The sequence below is a fragment of the Syzygium oleosum genome, unplaced genomic scaffold (assembly GCF_021117445.2).
Source record: "Syzygium oleosum isolate NSW1041296 unplaced genomic scaffold, Sole_v2.1 Sole_v2.27, whole genome shotgun sequence".
Taxonomy (NCBI): Eukaryota; Viridiplantae; Streptophyta; class Magnoliopsida; order Myrtales; family Myrtaceae; genus Syzygium; species Syzygium oleosum.
The window spans coordinates 675,058-693,676 of NW_026607511.1; the positions used below are offsets into that span (position 1 = coordinate 675,058).

General features: G+C 37.9%; 3 protein-coding genes and 1 long non-coding RNA gene across 5 annotated transcripts in view; all 4 read left to right on the forward strand.

Moving 5' to 3' along the window:
• The window catches only part of LOC115684323 (protein NTM1-like 9), a 40,768-nt gene extending 35,444 nt beyond the window's left edge, over window positions 1-5,324 (forward strand). The window contains exon 5 of the mRNA XM_056303511.1: window positions 5,283-5,324. Within this exon, the coding sequence (XP_056159486.1) occupies window positions 5,283-5,300 (18 nt within the window). The 3' untranslated portion in view covers window positions 5,301-5,324. The remainder of the gene's footprint in view (window positions 1-5,282) is intronic.
• Window positions 1-18,619, forward strand: part of LOC115684300 (protein NTM1-like 9) — a 35,535-nt gene that overhangs the window by 3,915 nt on the left and 13,001 nt on the right. The window lies entirely within an intron of this gene.
• LOC115684303 (protein NTM1-like 9) lies at window positions 9,478-13,520 on the forward strand. Its single transcript, XM_030609045.2, has 5 exons — window positions 9,478-9,641; window positions 9,716-9,913; window positions 10,023-10,306; window positions 12,901-13,047; window positions 13,131-13,520. Exons 2-5 carry the CDS (start codon window positions 9,739-9,741, stop codon window positions 13,356-13,358), a joined length of 834 nt encoding a protein of 277 aa, XP_030464905.2. The 5' UTR covers window positions 9,478-9,641; window positions 9,716-9,738; the 3' UTR covers window positions 13,359-13,520.
• LOC115684301 (uncharacterized) lies at window positions 14,533-16,069 on the forward strand. The gene is made up of 2 exons (XR_008814604.1): window positions 14,533-14,917; window positions 15,409-16,069. It is a non-coding gene; the product is annotated as an uncharacterized LOC115684301 (long non-coding RNA).

Genomic DNA, 18,619 nt, shown 5'->3' on the forward strand with positions numbered 1-18,619 from the left:
GCCTACCTCAAAAATTTTCGAACATCGCCGTTTGTCAGCATCCTCCTTATACTTTGAATTACTCTTCGGTCTCAAAGTAATTTTAGTCCTTTTCCACACAAAAGAATACGTATTTTCCCTAGCTCGGTGTATAGCATCAACATCATATTGCCATGGTCGATCCAGTAAAACATGACACGCATCCATCTCCACAACATCACAGACAATAGTATCTTGATATGATTTTCCGATTGAAATAGGCAAACGGCATAATTGGTTTACCTTAAGTTCTGCTCCCTTGCGTATCCACCCGATCGTGTAGGGCGCGGGATGCGGCTCCGTCTTTAGTTGCAAGTGATCCACCAAGGCCTTTGACACTATGTTCTCGCAACTTCCGCTGTCAATAATGATATCGCATACTTTGTTGTTGACAAGATAAATGAGCGGAAAAGGCCGATTCCGCTGGGTATCTTCTCGTCCGCGGAGTAAGCAATAGACGACGCACTACACAATCAACTTGCTCACCCACTTCATCTTCCACTCCCACTTCTTCTTCCTTTTCCCAATCTTCCTCATACACATCTTCGTCATGTTCAACGATATTGGCCATTCTACGACGAGGACAATCGCTGGAACGATGGCCTAACTCATTACACTTGTATCACCTGATCGGTTGGGGCTTGGCATATGGATTCTGGGTATTATAATTGGGAGTGCGATTGTTTGTTGCGACTGCTTCCTTAGGCGTCCCACTAGTACCCCCTGGAACTCGGCTCGAATAAGGTGTTTGTTGACTAGAACTTGCAATATCAGGCTGTCTTCCTTTCCCGAATGACCCACGACCCGAATAATTGCTACCACGAGTACTAAGGCTAGTCCTCTCCAATTGCACCTCAATTTTTCGCGCCATATCCGGGCGTCTTCGACGAGAGAATAGTCGATGCAAAGAAACCCGATCCCGAATATTAAGTCGCAAACCATTAATGTACCTAGCAGTTTGTTGTGCCTCAGACTCATCCAGGTTATTACGAGCGGAGAGTCAAAGGAACTCTTCCGTATAAGCTTGGACCGATCTATTCGATTGTCAGCAATTTTGGAATTGCTGAAATAACAGTTGCTCATAGTCCGTTGGGAGGAACCTCTTCTTCAACTTCTGTTTCATCTGACCCCAAGATCGAATAGGAGCCTTGCCTTGTCGACGTCGCATCAATTGAGTTTGTTCCCACCAAGCTGAAGCGCCACCCTTCAACTTGTACGCCACAAGTTTCACTTGGCGATCCTCGTCAATATCCATAGCGTCAAAGAATTTCTCGACCTCCCAAAGCCAATCAAGGAAATCTTCAATATCCAAATTCCCATTGAAAGTAGGGAGATCTACCTTTAGTTGATATTGCTCAGGATCTCGTCGATATCCTCCCTGATGTCGATTCCCACGAACATGCTCCTCCGGAGTCCCCTCAGTACGGCGACCACCACGAATCTGCATCTCCCGGAAATCATCGTCTTCGTCTTCCGTATCCTCGACATAGTCTTGACGCCTATGTCGGGAATTCCTCCACGCCCCATAGCATCTTCGGGATCACGAACGACGGAATTCGCTCGGCTGGAAGAACGCCGGGCGCATGGTTTGTGGACAAACGCTGGATGGCATCAAGGATCTCTTGAAACCTCCGATCGGTTTGATCCACGAACCGATTGAACTCGGCCGCGTAATAGGCTTGTTCTCACGGCCCTCAGCGGCGGGGAGATTGACATTCACGTTATTCACCATCGTCACAGAGAAACCTACTACGATACCAAATGACGCGAGAGAAGCGTAAATTTGGAACAACTCCAAAAAACTCGAAATTTTTATTCAATAATACTCGTGCTCTTGATTACAAGACGGACATCTTATATATAGAGATAGGACTCCTAATACTAATGGAAACCGAATAATTAAAGAAAGCGCCTAAATGGTAATATAGGAAGCGCCTAAATGATAATATAGGAAAGCGCCTTTTCGGTAATATAGGAAACTCGCCTAACGATAATATAGGAAAGCGCCTAAATGATAATATAGGAAACTGCTTGAATGGTTGTTTTCCCCAAAATCAGAAAAACTGCCGAGATTTCCGATGATTACGGAGATCACATTGTTCAAGATAATCACAGGCTAACTGTTCTACATCAATGGGTCTCCACTTTTCTCCAGCTTGTTCTGCTTCTCGTGCACTTCTATGGTGCATTCTTTCTTTGTTAATTATGTTGTTTTGGAAAAAAACTGTACCCTTTTTGGACGCATGAAAATGGAGTAAACATAAAAATTAAAACATATAATATGTGTACTGGTCTGGTCCGGGTGATCCGGGAAGGTGGTTCCACACGTGGAACTAAGAACTGGACTGGTTCCCATGGGAACTACCCAAAACTGGCCGGTTCGATCGGTTGCTGGTTCTTTTGCACACCCCTGTTATAAGATACGAGTCTAGGGTCCAGTCACGGGAAAAGCGGGAAAATTTTCTGTAGTTGGTAGATTTATGAAATTGCCCGTAAGTTTTTAATAATGTTGGTGAAAAAAGTACAATTGGTAACCGAAATGTCAAGTAACCCGAATATATTGACAGCACTTTTGTAATTAACCAACGTTCCAGTGAATGAGAAAATTACCAACTTTTCTGAAATTTTGCAAGTACATAAATAAACTATCAACACTCATTTCAATAAATTAGTAACTTATCAACTTCGAATTGTTACTAAAGTAGTTAGTAAATTACCAATTAACAAAAAATTTACCGACACTCATACAATTAATAAGTTAGCAACTGTGCAAACTTTACAACTGTAGTAAGTAGAATGTCACAAGGAAAGTACCGACATCTCTATAAATTAGTAAATCACCAACTTCTTTAACATTCTGGTAAAATATCGATATTCTAAGAAACTTACCAACGTTCCATTAAATTAACAAGTTATCCAATCCTTTCAAATGATACAAGTTCAAGTAGTAAATTACCGACACTATAGAGAATTTACCAAAATTACTAGCTTCTTGCAAATCTTTAAATGTTGTTAGTGAAATACCAATCTTGTAGCTAATTTACCAAACACTCCAGTTAAAAAAATACTATGATGCTCCGTTGCTAATGAATTAGTAAATTACCAACTTCTGTCACTTTTTTCAAATTTGGTTAGTAAACTACAAACACTATAAGGGATTTATTAACACCCCAATAGAATAGTCCTACTTCTTTAAAAGTATGGAAAAATAACATCCCAATAAATTTCCTTAAAGTTATGGAAAAATGACAAAACAAACTAAAAACTTATTAAAAGTTATTGTTTACTTCCATATAACTTGGTAAGTTAAAAGTTACAAAGTCTTGAGTATAAGTGATTATGAGGACTACTTTCTTTAAGATTATTCATTCGTGCAATGGCGGACCAAGAAATGCCATATATTATTATTTTTTTTCAAACTTGTTTTCAACTAGGAAAGTGGGGGCCATCACTATCCCCTACATCCGCGACTGCATAGATGCACGGGCTTTGACTAAACCTGATCGTGGACCTAGTGTCAAGCTAGTCTCGTCCAGGCGTTGAGCCAACGTTTCAATTTTTCAAAAATTGGGCGGTACTTGAATGGGGCTTTTTGACCAGATAGGCTCAATACTCAACTCGATCTACCTAGGCCCCACCTATTGATCGAATCTAGCTTTGAATGCATGGACCTTTGGTCAATTAAGTTGTCATGCTTTGGCTCAATCTCTCCAAATACATAGCTCTACGGGCATCAGCAAACAAACACAGTCCCTTGAACTTGGCGCACTTTCCAGGGGAGGGATAGAATGGGAATTTCACCAGTAGCTTCTCCTGCAATCCTCCGCGGAGAAGATATGGAAATGTATCGAGCTTCCCTTCATAAACAAGAGCTTCGAGAAAAAGGAGGCTTGTGTCACAAGGGAAGACCCACAAGCAGCAAAAACTAGAAGCTCGAGTCAGTTTTCAGTTCTCTTATAAATTGTCCATCTCCAATTGACATATGAACTCACAAATTCACTGAAACACTCAAGTTCTAACTACATCACTTGTCTTAGCTAATTAGCCATACTCAATCTCCCAATGGAGCGATTTCAGGTGGGATTTAGATTTCTTCCGACCGAGGTCGAACTCGTTAATAACTACTTGATGAGCAAGGTACTTGGACACGCCGATGGTGGCGTCATCCCCGAGCTCGAGGATTTCTATGCACGGGATCCTTGGGAATTACCTGGATTGTATGAAGGTGAGTTTCATGCGCCTACTCCCTTCCCTTTTTCTTTAATTGTAGTATGAATTTCTTTTATTGTATTAGTAATTACACATCGACAAGTTGTTCATACATTGTTTGCACTATAGTTTTTTGATTAGTAGTTCTAAATCTTTTTCCATGTATACGTACAGAAATATCGAATATTCCATCAGATGGGTGGGACTGGTACTTCTTTTGCCCTTCTCCTTACCTTGCCCAAAATAGCGAACGCATCAAAAGGCAGACAAGAAGCGGTAAATGGAAGATCACTTGCCAAAAGGATGAGATAAAAACTCGAGACACCAAGGCTTTAATAGGCACCAAGAGGATTTTGGTCTTTTACAATGGTCGCGCCAAGACCGGATGGGTCATGCATGAATATCATATTAATCCCAAACTTCTTAATGGATACTCCTCAACCCTCCAGGTTCCCCATTTGATCTATTTTAGATTTCTATTTCTTTCATTTACATTCCGCATTGTATTCAAAGTGAAACTTTCGGATCTAATCTTTATTACAATTATAAATATTTGCAGATACCATATATCCTTTGTCGCTTGAAGAGGAAACCAAGTGAAAGCTTGGATATTTCCCCTAGTTTTGAAGGAGGTTCAAGTGTCACTTATGACGCTCCTGTTGCTTCTCAACTTGGGTTGACAGAGGACGCAGACCAGGAGGTAAATAATTGAAAGGACCGAACCTCTTTTCTGGATTTTGCTTCCCTAGTCTCACCGGTTTCGATCGAAGTAATGTTTGCCGAAAATTTCGGAGTAGTTTGAGAGTTTAATAACACGAAATTTTTTGTGCGACATCAGTCATCGTTCCAAGCAACTGTGGAATCACTTTCTCCATTTCAAACGCTCGACAACAACTTGCCAAATTACAACTCGTATTGCCCTTTCGTTCCACAGCCCTATGTGTACGGCGACGGCCAGGTAAGGAGCACGTAGCCAATTGTTTTCATCACTAGGCGAAACAAGTTGACCATTCAGTAATTCCTAATTAAACTGATGATTACTATGTTTGGTGCAGGGCGATGATTCTTGGTGAGCCTTAGAACGTGAAGAGTACCACCGTTAGTTCTTCAATAATGTGTCCTTGCAGGATCATGCTTTAGAAAGTTTTCATGTACTGCGAGCGGGTCGTGTGTGTTTTTTGTGTCCCTATATATATATTTTTTTTTTGAGAGGTAATGTGCTGCATATTTCGTATTGCACTTGTGCCAACCAAATAGTTGGACGAAATTGTGGATATGAAACTTCAATTGATTAATGAAGATGTGATGATAGAGATATCGGCCTTCCATTTCCAACGGTTCGGGCATTTTGCGGCGATCCATGTCGGGAGTATGTTGTATGTATCAGTTCGCTTCAACGACAGATGCTTTCATCTAAGTCAATCGGCGGTCCATGTCGGACCATGTTATAATAATGTTGGTTTGAATACAGTAGCGGCGCCGCTATTGTATTCAAACCAACACCGCTACTGTATTCAAACCAACATTATTCCGCTACTGTATTCAAACCAACATTATTATAACACTAAATTCTATCCACAATCTGCAATTACCTGCTGTTATACTTTTTTTTTTCTAAATTAGAAATAATGTGGCCCTTTGACCCCACCAAATTTTTGTCACCACACTATGTCCCTTCTAAAATTAGAGAAAATCCAAATTGTAATCAATTCAAGAATTCACATTTTATAACAAGCCTAGACCACTTGAACCCAGTAAAATAAGGTAGCTTGTCTCGATCGGCAAGTGGAAAGAGTTGAAAACAAAGTGGCAAACGGGTGCATAAGGCATACTTAGCCCACACTTATATTCAAATTTTCTCTTAAACAACCTCGAATTGAACCACCATTTTTTGATTGAACTTTCTTGCCCCTATTTATATGAAAATACAATAAATGAATAGTTGTTCGATGAAAAATCATTTCACTCTTTGATGAGAGATATGGGCAAGAGGCTTCGAGAAAAAAAAGAAATAGAAATGCTACTACTACAGCTTTTCATCTCCAACATAAAGTCAGAAACATTAATTTCCTGTTCAAATGATAATTAGTATTTGTAGTGTCCCTAGTGCATCTGACAGGATCATGTATCGAATGCATTCGAGTTGAGTTTAATTAATCCGTGTTATATACGAATAATAAATGTGTTGCATGCACATTAACTCTTTAATCTTTTTTCAATACGCTTTAGACACATATAAATAATAGCAATTTAAATGTTAAACCTATTAGCACGATGCATCTAAATGTATTTAAACATGTTTAGATACTTCTGAACAAATTTTACATGTCTATGCAGGAGAGCTTGTAATTTTTTTTAAAAAAAATTGTGTTAACCATGTTGTATCTTCTAACGTGCTTGATAATAAAGTCTTGGTCAAATTTCAAATTCGCGACAAGATTTGTGAACAAATTGTGGCCAGCATGAATCTGACGTGAAATGATTATGGCACGACGTAATTGTATGAAACTAGAAGTTGCGCGCCCACTTGTACGTGTTATGGGAGTGGACACTACTTAATGTAACTTTAAATTCCCTAATAATATCCTTATAATAACTTCGCCTACTATAATGCTCGACAATATAACTCGTGACATACCTTAGCTTTTATTCTATTTTTATTTGACAAATGATAATTTTCTAATCAAACTTTAGTTTTCGTTGCATATTTATGATTTTAGATAGAATAATGTGAAATGCTCAATTACATTAGTAAATGTAATTAATGCTCTTATATTGCTACACCCACTAGTGAAATCTTCACGGTCCGTCCCTGTTTGAGTAGTAATTACTGGTAAACTATGAATATACTAATCTTTGTTTGAACATTTCTCAGTTCTCTTCTAATTTCAAAGTCATAATCTAGTCCACTATATGACCTGTGGAAAGTTATCGGTATGCATTAAAAGTTTAGTATATAGGATAATATACTAACCCAAATTTCACTACCTCAATGTCAAATCTGCAAATTTCATGTAAAAGTGGAGAAAATTACCATTTCAGTCCTAAACTTATCTTACTGATTTTATTGTAGTCCTAAACGTTTTAATTATTTCAATACAGTCTTAAACTTTTCCATCAAATTTAAATATAGTCATTTCGGTCAATTTTTATCTGAAATTGTTAATGTAATGGTTCAATCATCGCCAGCCGTCTTACACTGCACGCTGGCAATCCGATATGGACAAATTCATTCAAAATGACATGGTTTTACTTACATCTTTTTCACTTTTCAAGATTTTTTTTCATTTTTTTTCTTTTCTTTCCTTACTGTTCATCTTCTTCCTTAAGTTTCCTTTGTTACTGTTTATCCGCCATTGTCGCCATCTCCGCCATTGCCGCCAGGCTCTTGATCTCCCCATCACTTGACTTCACTGCCAGCCACACCCAATACGAACGAGTTGCCTCAAGATCTGGATGGATCTAGCTTGGTGGCGGTAGCGATTCAGGGCTTTATGGTCTTCGTTTCGCTTAGACTCGAGAAAAACAAGGAAATCGTTTTGATGAGTTAGGATTTAATGAGGGAGTGAAGCTGCTAAGAGGTTGGCCTAGTCCCTTCAGCTATAGAGTAATATGGGCGCTCAAGCTCAAGGGAGTGAAGTATGAAAAGGTGGAGGAAGATCTCGGCAATAAGGGCGGATGCGAGAGCATCCCTGTGTTCATCCACAGTGGGAGGCCGGTTGCAGAGTCCGCTGTGGTACTGGAGTACATTGAAGAGAGTAGGCTACAAAGTCCTCTGCTCCCTCAGGTTAGGAGAAGGCATTGGCCCAGTTCTTGATCAAAATTGATGAGGATGGAGATCGAGCCATCCAAATCTAGGAGCAACTCGTTGTATAAGAAGTCAAGTAATGAGGAGATGCAGGACTTGACGGCGGAGGTGGAGATCGCGACAATGGGAGGACGGACGATAGCCAGGATACCGAGGAAGAGATGAACAGTTACATCAAGAAAAGAAAAATAAAGAAATTTGGAAAGTTCAGAAAAAATAAACAAAATGAGATCATTTTGAATAAATTTATCTACTTCATATCACTGGTGTGCCACATAAGATAGCCAATTGGCCGCCACGTCAACAAGTTCGGGTGAAAATGTCCGAAAGGACTACATCGGAATTTTGAGTATAAGTTTAGATTATATTGGTAAAATTGAAATGCTTAGGATTATATTGGAATCCATACACTAGGTTTAAGTAAAAAAAATTTCGAAAAAGTGTGTCCCATGGAACAATACAATACCTATTGGACAAGGTGACAAATGTCAACACAAATTAAGGTTTATTTGGAGTGGCTTTCACTTAACCTTTTTTCTCAAATCTTACGAAGTACACATTCTTTTTTTTACAATCTCAAACAATCAAAACTTTCACTATTTGTAAATGCTGACAAGTAGATTCATGTTTTTTTTAAAAAAAAAATTTAAATTTAGATAATATTTTAAATTTTGAAAGTAAAGTAAAAAGTAGTTACTTTATATTACTCGTAAATACCAACAAACAAACTTTTAGTAAATTATCAAATCCACTCATGATGAACAAAATTGATTGCAATAATCATTGGAAAGAGGGAAAATTGTCCAAAAAATTCAAATCAATTATACGGTTTCCAATTTAATCATAAACCTTTCAATTGTGTCAATTTAGTTATAAAATTTTTGACGATTTGCCAGTTCAATCTTTTCGGCCAACGTGGACGGCGTCTGTTCTACGTGGTATAGATGTTGCTAATATGGACGATTTTTACAAATTCTTTTTATTTTCTAAAATTATTAGCCTTTTCCTCTTCCTTTTCGCCTATAGCCGGTCGCGAATGCTGGCTGGGGCCACTCTTGCCAGCCACCCCTCGCCCGAATTTGGCAAGAGCGAGGCTTTCCCAGGCGAGGGCCTCCTCGCCAGATCTGGGCGACCTAAAAATTAGTCATGTAACTACTACTTGACCTTTATTTCACATCCTGAATCGATTATATAACACATTTGATAAAGGATCCAATAAGAACCTTAGCTTTTAGTCAAGAACATCAATTTTGCCGAAAGTATGAGGAAACTTCATTTTCCCAACTTATAAACTCATCCGGAAGATATAATATGAAAATATATAAGAGAACAACTTTTGGGGAATCGTCCTAACGAGAATCTTTTCAAATCTTTCACTTTCCACATCATCGCTCAAAGTATGCATTCACAACAAAAGTCTAGATTCTTCACTGAGGAAACGCTCAAGCAACTTCTTATCATGACCTTCCAAGATGCTGTTCTTGGTGAAAACGGCGTCGTCTTTGAGCTTATGGTAGCATCCACTCAACAGTGGTTTGCCTTCTTGAGAAGGCTAATGAAAATTACCTGTTTGGAGTCAACAGCCTAAAGCAAAGTCAAGCCAAGAGTGGCCTCTGCTTCCTCTACTTATTTCACTAGTCCCATTCTCTACTACTTTTTTCTTATCTTTCTCTGTAGCAGAATTTGATTTGTGATAGGAAAGCATGGAAGACTCGACGGAGATGTGGCCGGTGGGACTCAGATTCAAGCCGAGGGAGGACGAACTCGTCGATCATCACTTGCGAAGAAAGCTGAGAGGAGAAACGGAAACTATCTGCGTAATACCGGAGCTATGTATCTACAAGTGGGAGCCTCGGGATCTATTTGCCAGATACAATGGTAACTTTGTAGTTCATATCGAACAGATTTACTCTTTCCTTAGTGTTCTCTATGGTGGTTGCCTCTAAGGCTCGGTGAATCGACACTTCTCCAATTGTTTTTTGTGTAGCCCTGTCAAGGATACCGTCGGATGGACACGAGTGTTTTTTCTTCTGCCCCCGGGATAATAAGATCCCGAATAGCCTTCGTTCGAGCAGGAAGACGGAGTTCGGATTTTGGAAAGTTACAAGTAAGATACATGTTGTACGAGCACCGGGTACTGGTAAGGAGATAGGGTTCAAAAGGATCTTGGTTTACTACGAAGGTCGACAAGGAAACGCCCGCAGGACTGACTTTGTCTTGCACGAATATCACCTAAATTCGAATGTTTCGAATAGTAAAATTCCCCGCCCGGTACTCAATTTCTCTTCTTTTGCTTCCTCTTGTTGAGCATCTCTAACATCTTTATCAATGCAGGTAATATTGAAATTATCACTTTTCAAGCAATGTGCATTTTCCATTTGTTCTAGCAAAGCAAATAGATGTATGAGTATGTGCATATGCCTGCCTTGTCATGCTACATATGCTCCTCATTCTGCTTCTTGTGGATTATTGCCTATCATTTCTATTGTCTTCGTTTTCTCGCTTTGTTAGTCCATGATTGGGGACTTTTTCCCCGGTGTGGACTGTCCGGCAGAGCAATCCGGGGTACTTCTTGATTAAACTTTTTCGTACTCCATAAGCAATCTCAACCTTCAATTTTGGAACAATAGATTAATGGAAACCAAACAAAAATTGATTGTTCGGAACAAATTTTGAGTATAAAAAAAATTATTATAAAAATGCCCAATAATTTTTCGAGGGAGCACACTCTGCCATGTGCATGGATACCTTTAATGTTGCATTTCGAACGATAGAAAGGAATGGATTGGAATGGGGACATAGAATGGAACGGGTTCCAATTTCTTTGTTTGGTTGTCCTAAAAAAAATTATTGCAATGGAATGGATTTGTGGTTCTTTTGTCTAGTTGTGTCAGAATGATATGTAATGAATTTCTGTAATTAAAATTTTTGATTTATTAATAGACTTGCATTTAACAAAATATAAATTTCTATAGCACAAAAAAAAAACCATAATATATATTATCAAAACATTAATCTTTACTTATTCCAACTCAGTAATTCAGTAAATTAATATTATTTTAATAAGGGAAGGGATGAAATGGGCATTCCATAGGTCTATTTAAGGAATGCTCATTCCTTCGAAAGTTGAAATAGGCATTCCATGGGGGAATGTCCATTCCAACCTTTAGAACGACACCAAATGCAATAATAGGAATGGAAGGATGAATGCAGGGGTGAGCATGAGTTCCGGGTAGAACCAGGAACTGGACCAAACCGAGCCTAAAAATTGGGGTGATTTCCCGTTCCAAGACTCCTTAGTCTGGTTCCTGATTTCAAATTTTTTTGAAACCAGTAGTACTATGCGGTCTAGTTCCCGATTTCTGGGTAGGAACCTAACCAAATCAGACTGAGAACTGTGGAATCGAAGAACCGGATTGGGAGCCAGAGAATTGGACTAGGTATCGGAGAGTCGAACTGAACCGAGGTAACCCTAAACTAGTAATATCTATGGATCTTTTTAGCAATTTTCATACTAGTAGTATCAAACTTTCAGAATTCAGAATATTATTTCATTACTAATGTTGTTCAATATGTCCTTCCATTAGTAGGAAAAGTTTTAAACTTGCTTTGGTGTAGGTGGAAGATATGTATCCATTAGAATCCACCTGCAACATATATGTATATTCATTGCAAGAGAAATTCCAGTATACAATGCAATTTAGAAACCTCAAATTAATTAATCGCTACTCTTATACACGTGTTTCTAGTTTACTCTTGAATCAACCTCTTTTATTTACTCAACATGACAACATAATACAACTTCTATTATTAGGTTTTACATATTACTTCACTTATAAATAGTTCTGTTTGGGATATGTAGTATTGTTGATGAAACTTTATCTATTTGAAGGAGAATTTTAGTTGTTACTTTAATTTTCATTTTGCTTGACTAGAAACGAAGTAAAAAAAGGAATAAAATAAATGAAACAAAAAAAGGAATTGGCCGATTTCGAGGTAGACCTAGGAATCGACCTTAAAACCGCAAGTTTGATTCCAATGTTTATAGGGTAGGTTTCTGGTTCATGGTAGGTTTTAGGCTCCAAGTGGAACTTGGACCTACCTTGGAACCACTCACACCTGGTGGAACGAGAATTCCAATTTCATTTCATTCTTGCATACTAAGAATAACATTACTTTTCTTTCATTCGTTTTTATTCTATTTTTCGAACAAATAAGAGAACCTTTACCTTGATAGGTTTGTTGTAGCAACTTATAAAATGTCAAAAAGTATCTTTTTAACTTCTCCGCCCAAATCTAGATTGTTACTCGAATTTCAAAAAAATTATTGAAAAAAGAATTATATGAATGTGCGTGTCTAAATTTGCATATTATGAAAGTTTCAAGCTTTAAGATTTGAAAAAAAGTTAAAAGGGCGCATGCCGCAAGATTCGATCAATACAGGATATATTTGGCGTTTGTCTTTGTTGTAACCTTAATGCTTTGTTTGTAAATGGTAGGTGTAGAAAATGTGGGTGGAAAATATTGCATGTTTAGAATATTTCGAGATTGTAATTAATTTTCCATTTTTTGTCATTTCCTACGATAGTTATTTTCACTGTTAGATGAGGTTACTTCTTTACTTGTACATATTCTTCAGGTATAGATACTCCTTGATTGTAACACATTATAAAGTCAAGCAGTATAGTAATCCATTTCTTATTATCGGTTCTAATTCTTGAAAATCTAAATTTCCCTTTTCATATTTCTCGTAAAAGTGTTAATTTTTCTTTCCAATTTCTCACAACAAATTTCACTCCCTCTGTTCTCTTTCTCCTTCCAAACACAGCATAAAACTCAGCTCCGACATTTTTTTCCCTTTGTAGATGGAATTTGTCCTCTGTCACATAACAAACAGGAAATGTGAGAAAGCAGGATCGGGGTCAGCAATTACGAGTACTAGGGCCAATCTAAACAGTCCTAGTATTCTTAATAATTCGGAATATGAAGGAGCACAAGAAATTAGCGCACAGGTAAGCAAATATCAGTTTAGGTTGACATGATTAAGCAAAACTAAAGCTTGAATATGTTGTTTTCTTTCCATCGTCTCCCTCAGGCATCTCCAGCAGTGACGGTTGAACCCGAAAGTTCGAACCATACTACGTTGGATTATGATTTACCAGATGGCAATGTGTCTGTTCCTCGGCAGCCCGACACGCTCGGAATGGAAAGCTCGCTGTGCGGTGATAATTGGCTTGTTGACAGAACTAATGATGAACATGATGCGCTGCGCTCTCCAAGCGATGATGTTATTTATCTCTCTGAGATCTGGAGCTTCAACTAGCACGGACTGGCGTGCCTTATCATCATATGTGTACAGAACGGCATGGCCACTTGCTGGCCTTATTGCAAGTCATACTATGGGAGGCGATTATGGGGTAGATATTAGTTTTTACTATGGATTACCAGTGTTTTGCTACTCTATAAAAGTTTCCGTGTTTATTTATCATGTTCTAGTGAAAATTCTCTATTGTGTATAAGCTTTGTATTATTAACTTGGCCTCTCACTCTGTGTATTATCTTCATCTTTTAGAAATATTGGTACGGATATTTCCTCTCTAGTTCTTCCTACTCAATCATTGTTGGCAAACTTTCAAATAAGGTCTTGAAGTGGGACAGCTTTTTCAAATGATGGTTCAGAGCGGATATTGTCTTAAATAAGGCATTGAAGTGACAAATTTAGTCTTAAATAAGACCCCAAACTTACCGGCCGGTCAAATCTTCATTTGAGCAAGATGCATGTTATTACGAGGGAATAAAATTGCACTAGTCAAGGATCACTTCTCAAAATCTTGCGACTCCAACATACATAATACATGGAAAGAAACAAAATCATTCGTCAAACCGACATGATTGTTTTACTCTGCAAAGGAGTCATCAACAGAAGTCATGATTAGATATATATTTTGTCGTCTAGAAAAAATTCACAAATCTCGTTCAAACTCAAGAAAATAATAATTGTTGTTATTATGGTTTAAATAATGCATTTTAAATTTACAAACATGCCCTAAATGATATTAAGAATTTTTTTTCCTGCCCTATTTCTGACTCTCATATTACTTAGACTTTTGCTCTGCGTATTTACATAGTACGGGATTCAAACCCTACGCTTGTAATACTAGGGTACCGGTGTGTTAAATCAAGAGTCTTTTTGTTTAACTATAAAAAGTAGTGCTAGGAGGTGTAACGTCTCCTAGCCATGAGAAAAGAGGTGCAACCTCTAGTGAAAGTTCTTGCTTCGTTTTTACTCATAAGAAAAAGAAAAAGAAAAAAGACCCCCAATAAAGAAAGCGAATACATAGACTAGAAGCATCGTGGTAGGACCAGCAGTAGGGTCTCCATCAGCTCAACTTCCGGATGAAGTTGGGAGCATTTGAGAATCAAGTCGAAGGAAAAAAGGAAAAAAAAGAAAAAGATAAGGACAACAAAGAAAAAATAGGTGGAATCCACCAAAGGGTCAGACAAAACAGGCATGATTACCAAAGGGTCAGACAAAACAGGCATGTTTCCAACTCGATGCGAGTGCAGTATATATTTCCATCCCTCCTCAAAGAGGTGTGTATACAATCTCCATCCGAAGTTCGGGAACTTCATCTCTGCTGTTTTCCTGGGTCAGAGAACATGAGATGGCAAACCTTTCGATAAAGCTCTGGAGTCTTTACCGACGGGGTTCGGAGTGGAAGCCCGCTGTGGAGGTGCTCGTCAATCATTACTTGGAATTGAAAGAACGGGTTATGTATAGGTGCCCTAATCAATCCCGATGTTCGCTAGAAACATACGGGCAAGGGTCATGCACGAATATCACCTAAATCCGTTCCCTTGTGGTATGCTTCAAGAGGCCAGGTAATCATTTTCTTCTTCTTCTTCATTCTCAATTCTGTTCTTGTACGGGTACAGCACATCTTTGTTCGCCAATGAGATCCCAGAGGCATATTAGCTTGCTGTATATAGGTTTTTCGTGCCATTTCCAGTACTTCTTGTTTTCACCATAATTGAATTGTTTAGATGCCAATGAGCAAAAGTGTTTTTCTTGATTCTTCACCACCGGAGCTTTACTGGGTAGACAAAACATTGGTGATCAATGATTGGTGTTTATGAGAATTTCGATTCGGAGGTAACAATAGCAACAGCCGAAGAACTTGATTTCTATGCCCTTCTTGGCTTTCTAAGCCGAGGTTTAGACAATGAGTTTGTGATAATCCGATGTTGCATTTTCTTGACCCTCTGTTATAAAGATACATCAGTGTGCATCTCAGTTCCGTGAGGATTTAATTGTTGCTGCCGTTTGCTACTGTCTCATATTGACTGATGTTGGGTTCTTGAATCCTGAACAGAGAATTTGTTCTCGGCATCTTGTAAGGATACAAGATGAGAAGGCTGATAATCGTTGTTCATCAATGTATGTGACACCTCAATCATGGCGGGTCCAAGAATGTCAAGATGCCTCAAAAGAAGCAATCCATGTATCTCCAATAAATAGTTGAAGATACATCAACAAGACGATCTAGGTAATTGGAGATGCTTGTGAAGTCATCCGCAACCTAGTTTTCATTCGTTTATTGTGAAGCACAATGAGCTTTCCGATAGAATCAAGGAAACCTTCTTTCTTGTCAAGAAGGCATATTCCCCATTTCAAATTTCCTTTTCTTTTGATCCACCATCAATTTTCAACCCGAATTACAACATATCTAAATCACAGTAAGTATGAACAGACAACCGGCACATTCTCAGCAGACAATTGCCTACAATATGCTAATTTATACTTCATCTCCTCCAAAGATCGTACAAAAAAGCATATATAAATCAGAGGGTTCTAAGCCCAAACACTGATAAACGAAGAGCCTTTTGGCAAAACCCCAGAATCAGTCATGCGTTCTCGAATGCTCTTCTTTTTTTACCACAGGATGCCATAGTACCTTCTTTTCATCCCCTGTAAGCCATGGACATGTTTTGTATTAGACTAATGATATATCAAGAAGAGTATGGTTCAGTCTTTGTGCTTTGCGCTTGTTTGAGTATTGTCTGTTGCGCAGTGGGTCAGCAATGTCTGTAACTTTGTTGTATTTTCTTTCACTTTGGAAAAGGAAGGGAAAAGAACAGAACCGACTACGATTCCACTACTCATTTTTTTGTGTTACTTTGGAATATGCTGGGTGATGTGGTCATCGTGATTGAATAGCAACAACATCAACTCTTCTGCTGAATGAGGTTACTAGAGTTTGAGGCTGAGAATGATCCGTCTGAAAGATGAAATTTTAGGATTTCGGAAAATTAATTGACTAACTAGATTAATTTCCTAAATAGCTTCAAGTTTCAAAACAAGTTAAATAGGCCAAATAGACTGCAACCATGGTATAGGCGATCAAAAAGCTACGAGCTGGGCGCAAACCACATTCGCACGGTCATAGATCATGATGGGTCGTGAGAAAAAAAAGTGAAATAAACTGTTTTTCTGTCATTATTTATGGCCATGAAACGCGTTTGCACAAGTTAGAAAATTTGTTTGTGCTTTTTAAAAAACAAAAAGCAATGATTTCCTGCTTAAATTTAAAATATTATTAAAAAAATTAAAATAATGTTATCTATGAACTTATTTGTCAATGTATATACTGCATGAAAGTTGTAGGTGTTGCCCATTCAGAAAAAGTCAATATACAACAACAGCAAGATTTTGAGGGAGAGAAAATGTATTTATAAAAATCACTAGATTTCTAAAAAATGAAAAATTAACTGATGTAAATATTTCCTAAAGGGGTTCGCGTTTTCAAATATAAAATTGGGCTACCTTGACTAAATGGACCATGACTAAAGCACATGTAGGGGTGAGCAGTTTCAAGTTCCTTAATGGTTTCACTTGCAATCTGGAACCTATCCTCGAGTACAGATTCCATTTGGAACCTGGAACCAACCGTCGGGTACAGGTTCCTCATTTTTTGAAACTTGGAACCTACCCGTCGGAACTTGGAACCTAAAACCTACATTGTCACAGGTTCCAGGGTAGGTTCCAAGGTCTAACAGGTTCTTTTTTATTTTATTTCATCATGAAAATGAACGCAACAATACTGAATAAGCTTGTCATTCACCAAAAAAAATACCAAAGAGTAGTTTTCCTAGCATTACAATTCAAATAAATATAATTAAAATGAGAAGTCATTGCATGAATTGATATTAGGGATGAGCGGTTTCATGTTTCGTATAGGTTTCACCTAAAATCTACCCATGATAATAGGTTCCTCATTTTTTAGAACTTGGAACCTATCATATCACAAGTTCGAGGGTCGATTCCAAGGTCTACCCAGGCTCCACTTATATCAATAATTGAACAATTACAGTGAATCATCACTTGCTGTTATGATCCACTAACCATAACTTATATTTAGACATACGACAAATATGAAACATTAACAAGTCATAAAACGAAAGCTCATATTAGTGGTTTCAGATTATACACTCATCATCTAATACCATGAAATACCGCAGGATCACGCAAAGACATAAATCAAGAAAAAACACAAAAAACTCTTTTAAGTTTCAGGTTCTAGGTTTCAAGTTCCACCTACCTAGAACCTGAACCTACCCGTCGAAATAGGTTCTCCAATTTTTGGAACTTGAAACCTACCCTGCATACCTTGGAACCTGGAACCTACAGATTTCCACCGGTTAGGTTCTCAGGTTTCAAGTTCTAGTTTGGAACCATGCTCACCCCTAAGCACATGTGATTAGCAACGAGTTGGCCCTACAGACTGAGTGGGTCATGAACCACATTTGCATGGATAGTGAATCATGAGACACGAGAAATAGTAGGAAAATGTTTTTAAACAATGAATTATGCTCGCAAAAGACGTGTACGGTTTAAATTTCTTCTAGGGAAAATTGCTTTGTCCTAATTGTTTTATAAAAGAAGCAATCAAAGCCCCAAATATTTAAGAAAGTGTAATCAAGTCATAAAGGTTTTGAAATACGTGTAATCAAGTCTTGATCTTGCCATTGTTGGAGTTCGCCACTAGAATTTCGGGCCCAAAACCAACAAAATCGTGTACTTTTTGTGCATAGAACGATAGAATTCTACCAAACACGAGTATAACTCGAACTTCTGAGCTTTCTCAAATTTATTTTAAGCCTAATTTTCGTTTTATTTTAGCTGTTAATTTTTCGTTTAACATGCTCAAACTCGATGTATATATTTTAACAATTTGAATTGATACACATATGGATACACAGATGGCCCTCGCCGGACATAGAAGACTAAAAAAGAAAAAGAAAGAAAGAAAAAGAAAAAACGAAAAAAAATTAAAAATCAAATTTAGAAAAAAAGATAAAAATTGTCCATAGATTTGTATGGCATGGAAGTGTTTAAGCAATATAATTTTTTAAAAAAATTATAAGAAACAACTTTTCCTAGATTGGATAAATATGCAAGTGTTTTAACAATATGGGTCGGGTAAAGCATGGGTCGAGAAATTTGCACTACGAATAAATTAGTTATAAATAGGTTAATGGGTCAATTTCTATTGGATCATTTATCACTCGATCCAAACCAGATCT

Excerpts from the sequence above, each read along its gene's own strand:
- LOC115684303 (XM_030609045.2), top strand. The coding sequence starts at position 9,739 with ATGGAAGACTCGACGGAGATGTGGCCGGTGGGACTCAGATTCAAGCCG. Across the intron at positions 9,914-10,022 it reads TCTATTTGCCAGATACAATG|CCCTGTCAAGGATACCGTCG; the intron begins GTAACTTTGTAG and ends TTTTTTGTGTAG. Across the intron at positions 13,048-13,130 it reads CACAAGAAATTAGCGCACAG|GCATCTCCAGCAGTGACGGT; the intron begins GTAAGCAAATAT and ends CGTCTCCCTCAG.